Here is a 20,967-nt window from a genome sequence, read left to right as displayed (position 1 = left end):
AGAGATTTTATGGCCCTTCAGCCCTTAACTCAAAAGGCCCACATTAAGCGGGTTATTTTTTATTTGTTTTTGGCCCAGCTCGCTTGAAACTTTACAGAGAAACCCTAGAGTTATAAGAAGGGTTAGGGTTTCCGTCTGCATCTTCCTGTGTTGTGTATTGTGGGAGCTGCTGTGTGTATTTACCTGCATCCTCTGTTGCTCCTTCGTTGCACACCTCACAGAACAGCATGGCCGACAAGGCGGTGACTATCCGAACTAGAAAGTTCATGACAAACAGGCTTCTTTCCAGAAAGCAGTTCGTGAGTTTCCCATTTCCCAATGTCTTTTTTACTATCACAAATCTGCTAAGGATAGTTTTATAGCTTATGTATCACACACATGACATAGATTCAGGAGATTCCACTCTCGCTTCGATTATTCAAACTAACTTTTAATATTACCTTTGTTAGCCCTATGTTTATTTGCTTTCATGCATTTTTTGTCATTACGAAATGGTAGAAACCTTTGGATCTGAAAATGCCTAACGAGTTGTGTGATTCTCAGTTTCGCTGATCATCAAATAGATGATTCAGATCTTATGATTGTCTGTTTTCTTACGGAATTTGGAGTTAATTAGCCTGCCTAACTGCCAGTGCCGGAGATTCTTAACGTTGGCACCCCTAACCTTTCTATATGCTTTTTATTGTGTATTGCAGATCATTGATGTCCTTCATCCAGGGAGGGCAAATGTTTCCAAGGTACTTTCTTTTATGAATGTTTTAAATTGTTAAAAAACAACAAATACTATGAATTCTGTAGTTGTTAATATCTTAAGTTAGCAATTCAATATTAGATTTTTATGTATTTATTGATTGACAATTACATTATTAAATATCAATTTGTTGTATGGCATGAAGGCTGAGCTTAAAGAGAAGCTTGCAAGAATTTATGAAGTGAAGGACCCTAATACTGTATTTGTCTTCAAATTCCGTACGCATTTTGGAGGTGGCAAATCCACTGGTTTTGGTTTGATTTATGATTCAGTTGAGAATGCAAAGAAGTATGAGCCCAAGTACAGGCTTATCAGGGTGAGTCAACAGTTAACTCAACCTCCTCATATCGATGCTGTTTTTGCTGTGAAATTCCTTTTTAAATCTTCCCCTAATTATAGTAGTGCACTCCTTACATTATCATTGTTCCTACTTTTTCTGTCTCCTTTATTTCTGGGGCACAGAGGTTAGTGTTGCAATTGCTAGTTGTCAAACCGTATTCTTCATATTTTTCTTATATGATATGTTATCAAAGTGTTTTAGCCACATCAAAATTTTCTGAAGATATCACGAAGTTCTCTATATTTGGCAGTGGTGACTACTGTCATTCTGTTCTTCAAATAATATCTTTCTTTAATAGCTTGTCATTTTCCTGCTTAATCTTATCATCCTTTATTATCTTGTCATCCTTGTCTTTGTTATATGATCTTGAACAACTCCTTTTTAATATGATGGGTGTGATGTTTTGTGCGAGCAAAACTAAAATCTATGTCTATTCCAGAATGGTCTTGACACTAAGGTAGAAAAGTCAAGGAAGCAAATGAAGGAGAGAAAGAATAGGGCTAAGAAGATCCGTGGAGTAAAGAAGGTAATTCTGTAGCTAACGACAAATTTGTTTTGTTGATGATTGCATACCTCTAATGTAATCCTTGTTGCATTAATTATAACATTCTATATCTGTTGCTGTGCAGACGAAGGCTTCTGATGCTGCCAAGGCTGGAAAAAAGAAATGAGTTTTGGGACATCTTGTTTTGCTTTCAAGCTTATTTTGCTTTTGGTGTTTTCTAATATCTATTTTATCTTTGTTAGGTCTATAGAATGAGATATTTTGTTGTAAGTGTTGATCCATGTTTTATCTTGTTCGGTGATAACTTCATACTTTCGACTCGAGTACTGCCATTGAACAATTTTGAGAATTCGGTAGTTTACTTTGCTTTCAAATATTGAATAGATTCGAGGTAATATTTTTTGGGTTCCATCAGTTGGGTCGAAACACGGCCGCATTACTTGATTTTTATATGATTTGATCGGGGTTTGATTGCAGAATACCGGGAAAGTGTTCTGTCAATGATGTAATTATTAGGATTATGGTTATAGGACTAATAGTCTAATACGCACAAGTTAGAACAGAATAGAATATAGCAACGTTAGGTGGTAAAGAATATTGAATCCCACGGTTTGCTTAATTCGTACTTGGGGTAAATTCAAGTTGTACCTGCCATTTGGGGTTAAGTTAATTACATGACGGGCGGTATAGATATTGCACGAATTACTCAACTTCCATTCTTTAAATATAGGTAGAAAAAATATTTAATTTTAAAAAGTATATAAGAAAATTATTTAAAATCAAAAGTAAATATGCATAATTAATATAGGAAATCTTGTTCTAATGTTCCTTGAAGTAAACATTGCTGAAACAAAATTATAAGTGAGATTCAAAAGTAATTAGATAGATTAAAAAAACAGAGGTGGGACCATCCCACATCTATGATGTGTATGTTTAGTTAAATGAGAGAAGTATAATCTAATTAATATTTGTTAAACATATATTAAAAGATAAAAAAATTTTACGTACATATGAAAAGAGACCCGTACCCTCGCTAGTTAATTGGGAGTTGTTTTTTATGTACATATTAAAAGAATATTTAAAATTACAAAGAAAATGTGTATAATATTTAAAAAAAACTGAAGTTCAGAATAACATGTGCAAGAGTAGAATAAAAGATTTAGTCGTATATAAGAGAATGAAATCTAATTTAATATAGGTCGGTAAATTTGAAGTAAATAGATAGAATTGGGAGGAAAATTCCTCCAAAACGCTTGCATTTATAAATTTTTAATGTGATGTGCAAAAAGAACGAAGTGAAATGAAAATATCGTAGAGCATATAATTCTAGAAAAACCATCTTGTGTTGGTTGTGGAAGGGATTCAGATACCTTACGCATGTAATTTTTCTTTCAATTATGAGATTCATGTGTACAGGGAAAATAAAAATAAAAACGTTAGAAGGGGGTCTTAACCTTTTGGTTCTTGACTGTGTTTTAAAATACTGTTAGGAAAAAATAATTCAAGATTTTTTTTTTAAATTGTTTGTATGAATTTTTTATCGTGTTACGGATAACTTAAAATGAACTTTGTAATTATCATTGTGTAATATAAGAAATTATGTTTAGTTCATGCTAGGGAATTATATAAAACATGTATTGAGTACAAACTTAAAGGGTCAGTAAGTTTTAATTTTATGCACAAAGATTTGAAAACATTTTAATAGATGAAATTCAAAGGTTGATTTGATTTTAAGGAAGGAAATACTACAAGACTCTCATTGCTTCTATCACGAATTTGATTTTAAATTCGTTGACGAAGATGTGCATAAATATATATTTCTATTTTACAGACAAATGCTAAAAAACGACTCAATCCTTCACAATCTAACAGATTGTTCATATCACAATGACTATTTTGTTCCTCGACCACAAATTTTCTAGTTACTTTCTAGGAATTAATGCTTTCGGGATAACTTACTTTCCATATACAAATAAAAGTAAGTGTATGGGCCCACGTGAAATTCATATAAATAGAAAAGAGAAAAAATTAAAAACATACGTCTGTACATTTTTATAATTTTTGTGTATCTAGGAGATAAAATTATCTCGGCGAAAACTCTTTTTCCTACTTTTTATGTACCTTTCGTTATTTCGTATTGATTGTTAGGAGGCGTTTTGGTAGAAAAGATATTTTTTTTATCGGAAAAACATAATTAACGAAAAAATGATAGGAAAGTAAGTTTGATGGAAAAGTTTAAAAAAAGATGTTTGGTTCAAGGAAATATTACTAGAAAAATTTATTTAAATTTGTAAAGTCTATGTTTGTTTGAATGTAAAATAGTGATGGAAAAATAGATTGAATTGATCAAAATATTCCTATTATAATTTTTTTTTAAAAGAACCACTCCGTACAAGTGCTGAGTCATTTAGGTCCACAACTTGAAGCTCTTTTTTCCACTTTTCCATCTATCCTAAAATACCACATCTAAAGTGATATTTTAGAATAGTTAATTTCACCAAAAAAAAAAAAAAACTAGACTTCCGATTTACTTAGTATTTTTTTCCCCAAACTTAGTCTTTTTCAATTGCGACTCACACTTTTCCATCAAACCCAAATAAAAATCTGTACCAAACACACCCAAATTTAAGACACGCTACATGTTGTGTACGTGTGTTGCTCAATAACGTGAGTATAGGGAACGGGACATCCGTGTCATTTATCCGATTCCTTGGCTTCCTTTGTTTTTCTGGTCTTGTTTGTTTCTCTTTGTTTCTGTGTCGGTGTTTTCCGCTCATTTTCTATCTCCAGGAGTTTCAACTTTCCACTGGTTCCTCGAATACCTTTATCCTCTTGTTCATCTCATACAATCATGGAGGATGCTGGATCAGCTGCCGCTACTCTCAACGGTAGATTCTTTATAAATTATCGCCATTTTGCTTTCTGTCTTGGATGGATTAGTTGAATTTTTCTTCTGTTTACATATCCTCTTCAATTCTTGTCATCAGTGTGTTGAACTGTAATGTAATCCAATGTCCATCACTTTCACTATGAAGGCAAAATAGAACGTGTTTTGATCGTGGAAAAGAGCCAAATTGAATGAATAAAATTGATAAAAGAACTAAATTAAGAGAGATTACAACAGAAACTGCTATATATATATATATATATTGCATGAATAAGCACTGAACAAATTCAAAAGAGAAAATGCCATCTGGATTTGTGAATTCCAAACACATCCATTAAAAATGCTCTATGGATGTTTCTGCAAGTAAAGTAGAGCCTGAGCATATATCTGTTTGTGTTCTCTGGATTTGCTCATACAGCATACTGAAGAAGATCTGTATCGTTGGATCTAAACTACTGAGTATTCCTTTTTCTCTCTCATCTTTTTGCAGGGCATTTATCAATACAATCCACTTTTATTCTTGTGCAATTAAAGTTTTTGATATAATGAGACATTTTGTTGATTTTGCTTCTATGGATGGAAGGATCTTATTGTTTGGAACTTTGTTTTGCCTACCTTTTTGTTATAGTGTTGGAAGCTAAGGATGGAACAATTTCCGTGGCTTCTGCATTTGCTGGTCACCAACAAGGTATGATAAAATATCATTTCTCATCTCCAGACACCTTTTTTTAGTTTCTTCTCATAAGAAAAACAGCTCCAACTGAAAGCAAAAAAAAGACAAGAAAAAGAAAAAGAAATCATGACTCCAGAAAAGTCAGTATAAAATAGTTGTTTTCCGAGTATGTTTCTCTTTATTTCAATATGTATTATGAAGATGGTTTACCTTTCCTAGTCTGACTCCAGAAATCATGGTTTACCGTTCAATATAAAACGATAATACCAAATTGACATTTGACATCCTATGAGAGCCTGTTTGCTCAATTCAAATAAACCTTTTGAAGTGTGATTCATTTATGATTCACAGGTTTTGATGAGTCTCTTTACTAATTGTTTTCGATATATAGGACTACAATATTTATTTTATTGATTTACCTGAATTGGTAACTCTTAGTCTCACGTAGAAAAGTGAGAGTGGTTGGTTACTACTTACTACCAGTTCTAGATGTTCCTCGGTAGTTATTACCTTGTTGGTGTTATATTGTGCTGTTATACCAGCTGTACAGGATAGAGACCACAATTTCCTAACAAAAGCGGTCGAAGAAGCATATAAAGGAGTTGAATGTGGTGATGGAGGCCCATTTGGTGCGGTTGTTGTTCGAAATGATGAAGTAGTTGTAAGCTGTCATAACATGGTTTTAAGAAACACTGATCCCACTGCTCATGCTGAGGTTACTGCTATAAGAGAGGTTAAACTAATAATTATTATGCTTTCATTCAGAATTTTTGTATTGATTTGCGAGATCTGAGGTTTATCACATGCCTCCAGAAATGGAAGAATTATGCTTATTAAAATAAACAGGTTGTTTTCTGTCAGTTTCCTATCTTTCTTTGTCTCTTACTATTAGGCTTGAAACTATTCGCTTGAAACTATTCAAACAAGCATCGTTCCTATATCAATATTTCTTTAATTTTCGCTGGAATTTTGAATTTTTCATAGGATTACAACTGAATATCAATCCCAATACTTTAGGACCAGCTAAGTACTTCATTCAGATAGATTCATTTCATAGTCACTTTTAACTATATGGTCTGTATGGCTCTGGTTTTAAGAACGTGGATACAGTATTCTATTACAACACTTGATTATGAATGTCCTGCATGGCTGTATGTTACGGATGTTGCTTAATATTATAGGAGGTGTTATTGTTCAGTTGTGATTTGCTTTATTTTAGGATTGTTGTTATTTAATTGGCACTGCCTATTTATCAGATTAGTATATAAGAATAAAAAACGGTCCTGTTACAGTTGGTAGTGGATAGGAGTTGTGGAGTCATTTTCTTAGGAGTTACTTTTCCGTTTTCAGTTTGTATTATCTATTTAAGTTCCCTGAAGTTGAATAAAAAACACTAAACAATTTAGAGTTATTTGAAAAAAGCACTGTGTGCAAGAAGTCAAGCTTCCTCAATAAAGCTACCCTTTCATTTACGAAATAGCTTGGTATCAGAGCCAGGCACCAGGCATGGAGAAACAATTAGAAGATGCGGTTCAGGCACTCTTCATTTAATTAAAAGAGATGTTCACCAAACTCTTTAGTCGGCTAGATGCTCTAGTACCAACCACCAAACTCTACCATTTCCACGATTCTCATTTCATTTTTGAGGCTTCCACACCCAAACATTTTTCTCTTTCTCTCTCCACCAAACGCGTAACCCCCTTAACATTACCATTACTGTTAACATTTTGAATGCAGTGGTACCTCATCCAAGACCCCAAATTTTTGGTCCAATGAGTCATTCCCTTCTACAGTCCTTTCAGAAGAGGAAAGAAAAAGTTGTGGCCAGAAGACTTTTTCCAATCAACAGCAATGGAGAGGCGGACATGGATATTGAAGATGATTCAATTACTTGACGTTGAACTTACTCTTGAGGACAAGAGTAATTTTTAAGGGGAGGGAATATTATAGATGTTGCTTAATATTATAGGAGTTGTTATTGTTCAGTTGTGCTTTGCTTTATTTTAGGATTGTTGTTATTTAATTTCTTCTGTTAATTGGCACTGCCTATTTATCAAATCAGTAGATAAGAATAAAAAACGGTCCTATTACAGTTGGTAGTGGATAGGTGTTGCGAGAGTCATTTTCTTAGGAGTTCCTTTTCCATTTTAAGTTTGTATTATCTATTTAAGTTCCCTGAAGTTGAATAAAAAGCACTGAACAATTTATCAGAAGAAGTATTTGGAAAAGCCACTGTGTGCAAGAGGTCAAACTTCCTCAATAAAGCTATTCTTTTATGTATGTAACACTGTAACTCTCCTTTCCCTCTCCTCCCTCTTATTGTAAGAGTAGATTTCTTTTTAAGCTAAAATTATGAGTGCATGGAATTTTTGGGATTTACAACTTTTTTAGTTGATGTTTTCTGATTAACTGGTTGTGACAGGAAACTTCTTCATCCTGATTGTTTCTAGCTGAAAGATTTGGTTCAACGTTTCCAATTACTTGCTTTGTGGAAAATTTAAATGATAGCTGCACAATAGTTTAATAAGCACTACAGTGAACAGTCCTTTCAAAGAATACATTCATGTTGTAACTGGACATCATTTGCAGGCTTGTCAAAAGTTAAATCAAATTGAGCTCTCAGACTGTGAAATCTATGCATCTTGTGAGCCTTGTCCGATGTGCTTTGGTGCAATTCATCTTTCAAGAATTAAGGTTGGCTTTCCACTCCCCTCTTTTTCTCTGAACACCTTACGTATCCTTTTTTTTTTTGGGGGGGGGGGGGGGGGGGGGGGGGGGGTGTTTAAATATGTGTCTCTAATTTTTATTGAATTGATCTCATTTTTGTTCTGTTCACATCGAAACAGAGATTGGTTTATGGAGCTAAAGCAGAGGCTGCAATAGCAATTGGATTTGATGATTTTATTGCCGATGCACTGAGGGGCACTAGCTTTTATCAAAAGGCCCACTTGGAGATTAAAAAGGCAGATGGTAGTGGTGCTGTAATTGCAGAACAAGTATTTGAGAAAACCAAAGCCAAGTTTCCTCTCTACTGATTTTGCTTTAATCATATTCTGAACAATGAATACATGTTACAGTTGTTCATGAATTGAAGAAATATACAATTTGCATGCTCCTATGCTGGTGTTCATCTGTTTTTATCCCGAAGAATTGCAGATGATTATTGATATGTTAAATATATGAAGGTACTTACATGTTTGATTATGGTTTAAGAGTTGCGTCTTAGGAAAAGCAAGTTCATGTAAGAGAAGGAAGCAACTTGGCTTGATAGCAACTGGACTGAATCTATGAATGACAGTGCCATTGTGTAAAGCAATCCAAGCTCTAAATTTCCGAGTTATATAATCCAAATACATGTCTTCTGAAACTAAAAAAAAATACAGAACAGATGCAATGTAACATTGAGGAGGAAACACGCTGTTTCTGCACTTTCTATTCTAATAAGCTTACTGAGTAGAATAAAGCCTCAACCGCCGACAGCTTGAACGCAACTCCTCCAATTGGACAAAATATCCAATTTTCTGTATGAAAATAATTCTTGACATGAATAACAAAAATGACATATATGACGTTTTTTTTAAATAGATACATATTATAGAAAAATTATATTAAAGTTCATTAATTAATAAGTTTTAACTTTTAAGGTTGAGGTTCATAATTGAATATCACAATAAAGCTGAGGTCCTTTAATAATTATAAGATCGTTTTTAGGTAAATTTTGATATGCAACTATTAGCTCAAATTTTAAATTACAGTTTTTACTCAATTTATTTGCTAAAAAAATATGGATGATACAGTTTTTAGGCCGAGCTTTTGAACGAAAATATCTGTTCTAACTAATCACGAAGCATTTTTCCAATATTTTAAGTGGTGTGATATAAAATATTTGTTACAACTTTAAAAGCTTCAGGCATGATAAGTTGCTAGCAAAAAGGTGTTGCATGCAGTTTTCACCGGCTAGAATTAAATATTGATTACCGAGCCATGCATGGATATGCTTATTATTGTAAAAAAGTCCACGGTATGCTACTATATAACCCACCTAAACCAACTATATTCAAGCCAGAAGCAGTTGAAGAAATCTATACATTAAAACCAATTATATTCAGGTCGTTTCAAGTATGGCTTCACCAATCAAATTCACATTGTTCACAGCTTTTTTAATTGTTTTAGTTGCGGGTGTTGCTGCTCAAGAAAGTCCTCCAATCGACTACCTTGAGGACACGATCGCTAATCACGCAGATGGACTCAGTAATCATGCAGTCATGGGTGGACTCTTTGCCTTTCTGCTTACAATTCTCATTGCGAGAGATTTGCTTTAAGAACTCTTTCAGTTTGTTTCAACAGCTCCCCATTTTTCTTCGTGCTTGTTTTAGTCTTGAAATGTCATACTCATATATATATTTTGGACTTCTCTATGTTGTTTGGAATTGTGTTGTAATAAGCTGTGATTATCTATAGTATATATGCAGCGTTGCCAAGAGTGCGAGCTGGTGATATGCTTCTTTGTAATGTAAAAGTGAAATTTGATGGGGAGTGGTTTATATATATATATATATATATGTGTGTGTGTGTATGCAGCATTTTCATTGCTCATCCTAAACAAATTAGTTGGAATGTTATATTAATAAGATGTGATTTATATATAGTATATATGCAGCATTTTCATTTTTTATCTACCGTATTAATTAAGGAAACGGTAAATAAGCATCTACCCTTGAATCCCTGATTATGAATTTTCATATACTTAATAATTGGAATTTTGCGAACAATGTTATTATTAATAATTGTGAAAAGATGGAATTATTTAAGCATGCATATTTGCAAAGTGAAATTTTCATCTCAAATGGAGCCTCTCAGATTAAATTTTCCCCCTCCAATTCGTATTCCTTGTAGACTTATACAAAAGGAGCATGCTAAAATGCCATACAACTTTGTCACAAGCATAATGAGAATTGATCTCGTAATATCACCGTTCAAATTCATCCTCATAACATATAAAAAATAATTCACCTAAAAAAGTTAAACCATTGGCGGAAGGTACTTTATTATTTTATATTATTCCTTAACATAATTTACAGCCTTTTGAAAATTCCTTTATAACATGGGTTTGCATTTTCATGACACAAAAAAATTTCCTACATACACAATATTTTGTGGGGCTCACACTTTTTGAAACACAAAAAAATAAATAAAAAAATTAACGCACGCAAAACGAATCTCTATAATATTACACAATTATTTTTTTTACAACATAACTTTTATAAAACCTTTATAACTGCTTAAGCCAATTATGTATTGGAGGCTGGAGCAACTTCGAATTTCAGAGATAAAGTCCTAGACATATAAGACACCACTAATGACAATGAGAATTAGTTGTTGAATATTAATGTTAAGAATGACACAATCATGTAATATGCAAATTTTTGCCCCAATGACAATGGAGGAGATCTGAATCGATAACACAGATAACACCCCAAGAGGATGTATAATCCACTTTTGGCATTTCACACATTCAAAAGTAAAACAACTCAAGCATATCTTTACAATAAAAAGTAAGATTGTCACCCTATCAAAGAGAGGGGCTAATAATGTATTTGCTTCTCAACCTGTTTCACTTCAGACTCGTCGTGCTACTTCCATGCTATTTAAGGTTGGAAGCAGAGGAAGATGAAGTAGCCTTCCTATTTGTTTTAGATGTTGTCCACCGCAAACATCTTTCTATACAAGGATTTGTGATGTGAATACAAGTTAAACTTACAAGAGGAATTTAATTTATGTTAGTTATTTCATTAAATATGACTTTATAATGCAATTCCATACCTCAATTTTAAGTGTCTTTATTAACAATGTCTTATACCTAATTAAATTAATAATGATGAATTAAAGAGTAATGAGCATATCCCTTTACCAAAGAAAAAAAATTTCAAATGAAACCTATATTTACTACTTGTGATTAGGTTGTATTAACTCAAAAAAAAAAAAAAAAAAAAAGGTATAGTTAAAAGTGGGATTATTTTAAATTCTTTAGTCTTTGAGTCAATACTTACATGTGAGTCATGTTTGAATAGTAAAATATACCAAGCATTTTCCGTAGTAAATGATATTGATAAGATATAGTAGGCCCATTAGAAGCCCAAAGACATACAACGAAGCCCAATCTCACGAGGGCCCATAACTAAGAACGATGACCACCATCGCGCATGACGCGACGCGATGCCCCCATCATGCATGAAACTGCCCTTTGGCATAAACTTCAAAGGTAAGGAAGCTATCTTAAGAACTAATATGAACCCACCGCGCCTTTGTACTAATAAACAGAGGACATCACCAGCTCGCCGCTACTCTATCAAGGTAGCCTGGCATTAACGGATAAAGCTATTAAGGCTCTAGCCAAACCTGCAGTCAAGAAACGGCCAATCAGAGGCCATGCCGCCTTCTGAAGGCGGCATCAGAACCATTATATAAACAGAGGGTACATGCCCAGGTATGATGATCTAATTCAGTAAGAATACATATACACCTGCAATTGATACTAACTTAAACATTGGAGTGTCATTGCAGGTACTCCCCCCATCCAGTCTCAACTATCGTGCCAACAAGGGACCGAAGTTCATATATCATCATTAACAACTTCTAGCCCAAGAAGCAGAGCATCCTCATCATTTCAACCGTGTGTGATTAGGTCTGATATACATTGGTCAGCCCATATTGTATTTGGTCTGATCATTGGCGCCGTTTGTGGGAATATATCATTTAGAACCCATTTCCTTCCAACTTAAAAATATGGTTGATACCAGAAGCAAATCCCAGAACGGCTCCAAAGAAAAGCGAAAGGAGACTCCTGCCTCCCGTGAGAAATTAGCCTCGTCGGTGGTACCACTTTCTGTGCACCATGACAACCCACTTACGACTCAACATTTGTTGAACCTTATCACATAGCAGAACAAAAAGATTGCCCAACAGACTCGAGATTTAGCTCAATTAAAAAAATCACAAAAGGCTAAAGAGAAAAATCAGAGAAAAGAAAAAGAAAAAGAAAAAGAGCCTGAGAAAGATCTTGAAAATTCTGGCGAAAGTTAGCCGGTACAGTAACATTCAAAAGGAGATCCTGGACCTTCGGGTCACAAAAACAAAAAAGGTGAAGAGGTAAAAGATACTAACGAGAACGAGAACTCTCACGGGAATTCTAGAACAGTTTCGCGAATCTTTCACCCATTCAACCCATGTATCATGAACGTCCTAATTCCTAGAGACGTAAAAATTACAACTGAGAAGTACAATGGGAAGGCAGACCCGCAAGAACATCTGGAACAATTCCAGACCAACATAATGGGACAAGATGTAGCCGACCCAATAGCATGTCGGTTATTCCCAACCACCTTGAAGGAGGTGGCACTTAGGTGGTACTTTGCGTTACCACCCAATTCAGTCCAAAGTTAGAAAGATTTAACTAGCCAATTCCTTATATGGTTTGTAACAAGCAAAGCGCAATATAAATCCACACATACTTTAAAAACTGTACAACAAGGATCACACGAAACACCGCACGATTACCTCAACAAATTCTTTGATGAAGCGCTCTTAGCAAGGGACCTGAATTCAAAAGCCTCCCTATATCTCATCATTGAAGGATTACATCAAACCTACTCCAAGTCTTCATTAATTTGTCTCCTACACGGTTCTCTTACTGATAGCATGAAATATGTCCCCATCACACGTGGGTCTTTCCACTATTGTTATGACTAGACATACAAAAGACACAAATAGAGACCCAATTTGCATTTGACAAGTGTGATTGTAATATTGTTGGAGATAGATTTGCAGTATTTAGGCCTTTCGCATATTTTTGTAGTAACGCTAACCTTGGAGAATTCTACAATTCTTAAGGTTGATAGTTTATAATTTTACTTCGTATCTCGTTGCAAACATTCTCTAAGCTATTATCTTCGAGTAGAATCAAATAAATATATTTGAAAAGTACGATTAAGATATTATAAAAAAATTGAAATAGTATAACCTGGCTTTGGAACGAAAATATCTGTTCTAACTTGTCACGAAGCATTCTTCCAATATTTTAAGTGGTGTGATATAAAATATTTGTAATTTAATTAGATCTAGTTAAGTACTTTGTTTTTATAAAGTTGAATCTTAAGGGTAGGGTTATTCTATCCATAAAAAAAAAAAGACAGACAGAAGTTGAAACTAAACAGTTCTTTTTAGAGGTGTTATACAGATCTCATTATCGAGAAAAGTGTTTGTCATTTTAAATGAGAGAAAGTTGTGTCATTTTAAGAGAGATACAGACCCAGAAAATTTAAATTTTAAATTAAAAAAAATTACTCACTTTCTCTCTCCCATGATTTCTGTTTTTCTGTGTCTATCTCTCTTCTAAAATGACATAATTTATACCATTTAAAATGACAAACACCAAACCCCTTATTATGATCTAATAACATTGGTGCGAAAAAATTCTTTGAATTAAACTTGTTTTAAAGTGTGTAAGTAAAGATATATTAATTATAAGTTTAATTTAAAATGTATTTTATTTTAATCCATTAATATTTTAAAACAAATACAATTTTATTTTATTATTTTAAAAACAGACTTATATTTTAAAAAACCTTATCCACTTTTGTGTATACATGTAACAAATTTTGAATTGTATGTAATCAATCTAACACAAACAATTCAAAACTTATCATTATACAAGGAATATAAATAACCCAACTTCTCCTTTGGAATTTTTGTAGCAACCAAAAACAACTATGTCTTTCCGATAAGACATAATTGTAATATTAAAAATTTTTTCTCTTTCCGCCATGTCAGCCGATAGCCTTTTAAGGAGAGAAAAAAACTTTTAAAATTATATTTATGTCTTAACGGTAAGACATAGTTACTTTTTTTTGTCTACCTTAACTACTCAACTTCAATATTATTGGATCAGAATCTCAAGAAGAGAAAAAAGAACTATGATCCAAAAATATTGAAAATGAATAGGTATGATAAACAAGAAAAAAAGATAAATAGAATATATTAACCCTATAAATAATATAAGATACTCTACTTGTAAATGTAGTAAACTTAAAGGGCTTTATTATTTTCCATCAATAGAAGAGAAGATATCTCCTATCACTCTCACAATCATGTGGTGGGACCTGCATAATTATTAAAAAAAAAAGCTCAAGAATCGATGTCTCTGCTAGAAAATAAATCCATCTCCTGTAGCTCAAGAGTAGTTTTTCCCAAACTTAAAATACGAGAAAAATTATTTTACCTTCACAAAGTGTCACGTTAAATTATAATTCATCATTTAGTTATATATCTGTTATTTAGTTTTATGCTTTAAAAAAAATTAAATAATAGATATTTAAGTAATACATTTTATTATTAAGTAAAATTTAACTATTAAATTTAAATAAAATAAATACAATTTTAAATGTCAATTTCAGAACATGCAATAACTTCTTGTATAAGGAAAAGAGGAGAAAAAAACAAAAATAGAAACTGTAGAAAAAGCAAAGGAAACAATATCGGGTAACACAAATGGAACACGCCAATGGATTTAATTAGCAATTGCCAATTGGAACGAAACGTGAAATGAATGAAATCCCTGAGTTTCCAGGTTTCAAGTTTCAACTAAAAGCTGGATATAGATCAAAAGCTCCCCACTATACTCTCCTTCTTATGTGATGATGAGCAATCAAGTTGAACTGAAAGTAGAACTACAACCCTCTCTTACCTGCTTTCTCTTACACGCAAACACTTACATGAAAAAATGTTATATGTTATAAAAAAAAAAAAAAAATGTTATATATTCGGAGATTAATATTTTAAGTAGTTTTGTAATTCGTTAAATTTAAATAATATTTTATAATTTAATGGCTTATATAATTATACAATTCCAAATATTTTTATTAAAATAATATAATACTTTTATAAGAGTAGAGAGGATAAGAGGAATTTACCTTTTTCTTTAGCCCCGCGCACAAATCTCACAACAAGTAACAAAACAACAGCGTATCTCCTTTGTGCGACAATATTAAGGAGAAAAAGAAAGAAAGAAAATAACGTGGGTGCAACTTGGTTGGTTGGTTGGTTTGGTCCACTACCTAAACCAAAACCAAAACCAAAACCACCCTTCCAATTCTCATTACCATCAAAGTTCAGTCCAACAATAACCGAAACCCGTGAGCCCACTCTCTCTCTCTCTCTCTAATGGCATCTGAGCAACACGACACCGTTTTCCCCGAAGAAGACATGGACGACGACGACGACGAATCTCAGGAGGACGAGGAAGAAGAAGAAGACATGGACGACGACGACGTTTTAGGTGATGATGAAGAAAACGAACCTTTTCCTTCCGCCTCCTCCGCTCTCGCCGTCACCGTCGCCGTTCCCGGTTCCGCTATCTCAAACGGAGACAAACCTCCAATTTCGACGCCAACCTCCACAGCAATTGTCGTCGCCGACTCACCCGATCCGAAACGGCAGCGCGTGGATCAAATTGAAGAGAAAAAGCCTTTGGACGATTCCCGGAGGCTGTTTCAACGACTGTGGACCGATGAGGACGAGATCGAGCTGTTGCAGGGTTTCCTCGACTACACTTCACAGCGAGGATCCTCTCACCACAACGACACCGCTTTGTTCTACGATCAAATCAAGTGTAAGCTCCAACTCGATTTCAACAAGAACCAGCTCGTCGAGAAGATCCGGAGGTTGAAGAAGAAATACCGAAACGTTCTCAACAAGATTGGCTCCGGTAAAGAATTTTCATTCAAGAGTGCTCACGATCAAGCCACCTTCGAAATCTCACGCAAGATCTGGAGCAACATGGGCCAAATCGGCGGCGGTGGTGCCGTCGAAGATAATGCCCTGGACGACGACGAAATCAACCTCAACCCCATCTCTTACCCTAACCCTAATTTTAGTCCCTCGGTGCCCAAAATTGAATTGATGTTTGGGAATTCGGCAGAGAAGAAAACGCGGAAGCGGTCACGGCCTCGATCGGGGAATGATGGATCAGCGTCAAACAAAGATCATACGAATTATAACAGCAATGCTACCCCTACTGTTACTACTACCGCTACTGCTGCTGCTGCTGCTGCTGCTACTACTACGGCTAACACTTATAATAATTATAACAGTGGGCATAGTATACCTGGTTTGATTGAAGAGACTGTGAGGAGTTGTTTGTCGCCGTTGTTGAAGGAGTTGGTGGCTGGTGCCATGGGGGGTCCATTTGGGGGAAGAGGGTTGTCGTTGAATCCGGTGCCGTTGATGAATTTGGGTTTTGGGGGCGTGGAAATGGTGGATGAGAAATGGAGGAAGCAACAGATTTTGGAATTGGAAGTGTACTCGAAGCGGTTGGAGCTTGTGCAGGATCAGATCAAGGCTGCTCTGGAGGAATTGCGATCAGCTGGAGGAGTATGACCACAGCTTTTAACTTTGTTCTTGTTTTTGTTTTTGTAGTAATCGATTGGGATTCCTCCTCTACCTCTTCATGTCTAGTTCATACAGATTTGCTTGCTCATCGATGGTTGATACTGATAGTTTAGCAGCTAGCTAGTAATAGTAATTTTGTTTTTAATTTTAGTTTATGTTGATTTCGTAAAGCACTTGTCCAATAAAATGTTTTACATGTTAGCCATTTCATTGTTGTTCCTTTAAATTTTAATGTTCTCATACTTGTACAGAATCTACATTCTACAGACAGATTGGAATGAATTGGTACAACATGAGGGCTTTGTGCCATGATATGTTGTCGTAAAAGATGCAAAATTGGGTTCTCAATTGCTTAGCTGGTCCACCTTTCGTATTGTTATTATGTGGGGATAGCATTATGATTCAGTCGATTGTAAGATAGCATTTTCAAAACTAGAAGAGATTCTGCGATGTTATTTGTTAGTTGGTTTTTATTGAATAACGGAAAAAAAAAAATGTATGCAGTAAGCCAGGATAGTATAGAAGCTCTTTTAGAATTTTGGATGCTTAACCTGTCCCTGATCAGCAATCCATGATAGGTTTTGGTTTTGGCCCTCATTCTAGGGGTGGCAATTCGTGTCAGCACGACCCAACCTGACCCGAATTTTACACGACACGAAAAACTTCATCCCGAACACGATCCGATTAATTATTTGTGTCAAAATTCTCAACCCAAACATGATCCATTTATTTTATGGGTTGTCACGACACAAATAACCTTATAATATAACTATGACCCATTATTACACATGTTAACACGACCTGACCCGACCTGACACGAGTTTTAGAATGGTCACATTCAAAATCTGTATTTAGGCATTGATTTTACATCCAATAAAAGCACATAATCCAATAAAAGCATATACATCCAATAAAAGCCATTGCTGAGTGAAAATGGTTGTTTGAAACCCTAAGTATATGTTATTTCTTTTATACCACTCACTAAAATGACTATAATAACCTTATACAATAACCATAATGGAAAAATCATAATTTTTGCATCAATTTGAGTTTCTCTGATTGACTTGAAAATTGGTGAGCTAAAGAAAGACCACCAGACGATCAATAGTCGGGCACTAAGTCAAGACCAGGTGCGCTACACCAGGCACTGGGTACATCTCATCGAGCACCAAGTCAACCACCTCTTCAGGCACCAGGTGCACCTCGTCAAGCACAAGGTGCACCAAACCAGGCACGGGGTGCACCTTGTTCGGCACCATGTGCATCACGTCCTGCACCAGGTGAACTTAGCCAAGCATCGGGTGCACCTCGTGAGGCATCGCGTGCATCACGTCTCATGCTAGGTGCACCTCGCCACCAGGTTAAGCATCGTCATGCACCAACTCAAGCTTCAGATGTACCTCGTCAGGCACCAATTCAACCAGCAGGTGAACCACCCCAAGCACCGGGTGCACCTCGTTAGACACCACGTCCTGCACCACCCAGTCAAGCGCACCTGGTGCATGACTCGGTGCTTGACAAGGTGCACCCGATGCCTGACGAGGTGTACCTTATGCTTAACTTGGTGCCTGAAGAGGTGTACCCAGTGCCTAGCGTGGTGCATGATAATTGATATTTTATTTTTCTTTTATATTGACAGTAGGCAGAGTATATTTATTTTGTTTCCTAATCGTTCCTAACATTTCATCTTCTTTCTTCTTTGTTTTTTTATTTGTTTCTTTGTAATTTGGCAATTTTTGTGATTGGAAGAAATTTGTCTTGCCCATATCACTCTCAGAAGTTCCATTCTTAGAGGAATCCGACCTTTTGAGAAAAACTCACTCCTTAATTAAAAAGGAATGATTTTGCCCTTATTTTTGTCAAATTCAATTGTTTGCGAACCTTTTTGTTGTTTTACAGTTGCAGAATGGCAAAATCGTAATTTTTGCATCAATTTGAGTTGCTCCGATTAACTTGAAAATTAGTGAGTTGAAGGAAGAGGACCTGACAATCAATAGTCAGGCACCAAGTCAAGCACCAGGTGCACTACGCTAGGCACCGGGCGCACCTGGTCGGACACCAAGTCAACCATTAGGTTCACCTCGTCAGGGAATTGATACACCACGTCAGGCACCAAGTGCACTAAACCACGCACTGGGTGCATCTTATTTTGGGCGTGAGTGGTCACACCTGGATTAGGTATGATCTCAGAGAGGATCATGCCTGAGTAGGGCATGAGTAGCCACATTCAATCCGGACGTGACATCGTACAATATCCGTAAATAGTATAAAAATAACTATATACTCATAATTAATTATTTAAATTACAATAAATTAATTTTTTTTAATCTACCTTTTAGCCATCTTAGGGCCAAGCCCTCATTTGGCAGGCCTTCTTAAATGTGACATCATAGGCTACAACGCATTTGAAGTGACACAAACCCAACAGAAGAAGCCCAGTTCGAGTAATTTTGATGTAATAACTTATTATAATCAACACAAATTCATCACCCAAAATAAAAAAATAAAAAATGCGTACCTTATCCAAGTAAGTATGTTCCCATCACAAAGGCATATACTATGGCTTCTCCTCCACACAAGAACCCAGAGTCAGTCACAGCTGGCTGAACCCATCATAACATAACACACATTAGTAACAATGGCTTGTGCAACCACAAGGCCAGCTTTCTCCTTCCACCTCTCAACCCCTTTTTGCAAACTCAATCCTTTCAAACCCAAACTTCATTACACCAGTACTCCTTCCTCCCTCTTCCCTAAAACCCTCTCCAACAAAAGCTCTAATAATCGTCGCAAATTCACCGTAAACTCCGTTGACATCTCAAAAGAAGACACACCCACACCCACACCCACTTCAGAGTCAGAGCAATCAGACTTAGCATCACAATCACAAGAATCTGAAAACTTGGATAAGAGTCGCCTCGAAGAGAAATTCGCGGTGCTGAATACTGGGATCTACGAATGCCGTTCGTGTGGGTATAAATACGACGAGGCCGTTGGTGACCCTTCGTATCCGATTCCGCCGGGATTTCAGTTTGAGAAGCTACCGGATGATTGGCGGTGCCCGACGTGTGGGGCGGCGCAGAGTTTCTTTCAGAGTAAAAGCGTTGAGATAGCTGGGTTTGCGCAGAACCAGCAATATGGGTTTGGTGGCAATTCTCTCACTTCTGGTCAGAAGGCTGTGCTTATATATGGCTCTTTGGTCTTTTTCTTTGCGCTTTTTCTCGGTGGCTACTTCCTACAATAGTTTTTTTATGTTCATCTCATCTCATCTCATCAGGTAACTTATATTTCTTCTTTATTTTTATTTTTTCTCATTATTTAAGCGTGAAGAGGGCTTGCTTTTCTGTTCGATGCGTATTGGTGCTATATTCAATATCTGAAAGTTGTAGTTTTTATTTGAAACGACAACATCGTCCAATGCTTTTGTTGGTAACATGTATATGTATCTAGTCACTGGTCTGAGCCCGAGTGTCCAATCAAAGATACATGATTAAAGAATGTGATCTTGATCTCTCATATCTACAACTACAATACAAGTGAGTCTTCCCCTTCCTTTATACATAATATATATATGAAAACTAGGGTAGTCGAAGTTTCTCTTGTTTTGGTAAATTATAGATTACCCCTAAAAATTTGTCCTGAGTGACAGATAACTCATACAATGTTAAACTATACAAGTTATTTTTTCTTTATAATAAAAGCGTTTGTATCAGTTTTTCTGTCAATCAATACTAAGTTCTTATTCGGACGATCTTAAAAAGCACACCCCTCACGTTAATCTAGTATTTCTCAAAGATTTAGTTCTTAGATGCTGGTGCAAGCTTAATTTTTAATTTTACATATACAAAGGAATGGTTGTAATTTAGGAGACACAAACATCTCACTTGTTTATTACCTCTTTTTGCTGAGAGTATTGGTTGATTTGCGCAGTTTTTTTTTTTGGTAAACGATTTGCGCTGTTTAATACTTTAATTACCCATCAGACTTGCAGTAAGTTAGCCGTTAAAAGTTTTTTTTGAGTTCACATATAGTTTATTTTTTCTATAAGGAATGTGTATTTATGGGTATTTGGAGGGTTATGATTCATTATGACTTTTTAAAATAAAATGAAAAGTAAGATGAAAGAGATCCTTTTTCCAAGGGTAGGCAATATTATACACAACATTTTATTTATATAAAAAATCATATCGATTTTTAAAATATTTAATTTATCGTTAAATCTGCACTAGATTACATCAGTTTTTTTTATGTGAATCGTGTTCAGTTCAATAATTCTAGACAATTATTATCTTTTATTTGTTTTCAATAAATCGTATTCACGTAACATTTATCTTATTATGCAAAGCCACTGGAAAGGTCTAGAATA

At 35.2% G+C, this 20,967-nt stretch overlaps 4 protein-coding genes across 5 annotated transcripts; all 4 read left to right on the top strand.

The window, feature by feature from the left end:
* The first annotated feature begins 123 nt into the window (after positions 1-123).
* Positions 124-1,936, top strand: LOC133286939 (small ribosomal subunit protein eS24z-like). Its single transcript, XM_061484452.1, has 5 exons — positions 124-299; positions 696-737; positions 897-1,067; positions 1,531-1,617; positions 1,721-1,936. The coding sequence occupies exons 1-5, from the start codon at positions 228-230 to the stop codon at positions 1,760-1,762; spliced, it is 414 nt and encodes a 137-aa protein (XP_061340436.1). The 5' UTR covers positions 124-227; the 3' UTR covers positions 1,763-1,936.
* Positions 1,937-4,250: 2,314 nt separating this feature from the next.
* Positions 4,251-8,470, top strand: LOC133286936 (guanosine deaminase-like). 2 transcript variants are annotated; one of them, XM_061484447.1, is made up of 5 exons: positions 4,252-4,484; positions 5,112-5,171; positions 5,699-5,889; positions 7,746-7,850; positions 8,003-8,460. In XM_061484447.1, exons 1-5 carry the CDS (start codon positions 4,448-4,450, stop codon positions 8,189-8,191), a joined length of 582 nt encoding a protein of 193 aa, XP_061340431.1. In that variant the 5' UTR covers positions 4,252-4,447; the 3' UTR covers positions 8,192-8,460. The 2 variants fall into 2 exon arrangements, with proteins under 2 accessions (XP_061340432.1, XP_061340431.1); XM_061484448.1 differs by lacking the exon at positions 5,112-5,171 and having other exon boundaries at positions 4,251-4,484; positions 8,003-8,470.
* A 6,773-nt stretch (positions 8,471-15,243) lies between these two features.
* On the top strand, positions 15,244-16,952 carry LOC133286935 (probable transcription factor At3g04930). The gene has a single exon (XM_061484446.1). The coding sequence runs from the start codon at positions 15,375-15,377 to the stop codon at positions 16,587-16,589; it is 1,215 nt and encodes a 404-aa protein (XP_061340430.1). The 5' UTR covers positions 15,244-15,374; the 3' UTR covers positions 16,590-16,952.
* A 2,177-nt stretch (positions 16,953-19,129) lies between these two features.
* On the top strand, positions 19,130-20,099 carry LOC133286958 (uncharacterized). Its single transcript, XM_061484492.1, has one exon. The coding sequence runs from the start codon at positions 19,240-19,242 to the stop codon at positions 19,843-19,845; it is 606 nt and encodes a 201-aa protein (XP_061340476.1). The 5' UTR covers positions 19,130-19,239; the 3' UTR covers positions 19,846-20,099.
* Positions 20,100-20,967: the final 868 nt, after the last annotated feature.

This window comes from Gastrolobium bilobum, unplaced genomic scaffold, assembly GCF_033153095.1.
Source record: "Gastrolobium bilobum isolate Gb01-03AN ecotype WA unplaced genomic scaffold, APGP_CSIRO_Gbil_v1 utg3810, whole genome shotgun sequence".
Lineage (NCBI taxonomy): Eukaryota > Viridiplantae > Streptophyta > Magnoliopsida > Fabales > Fabaceae > Gastrolobium > Gastrolobium bilobum.
Note: the sequence above shows the minus strand (reverse complement) of the source record. Positions and strands in the feature narration are given on the sequence as shown.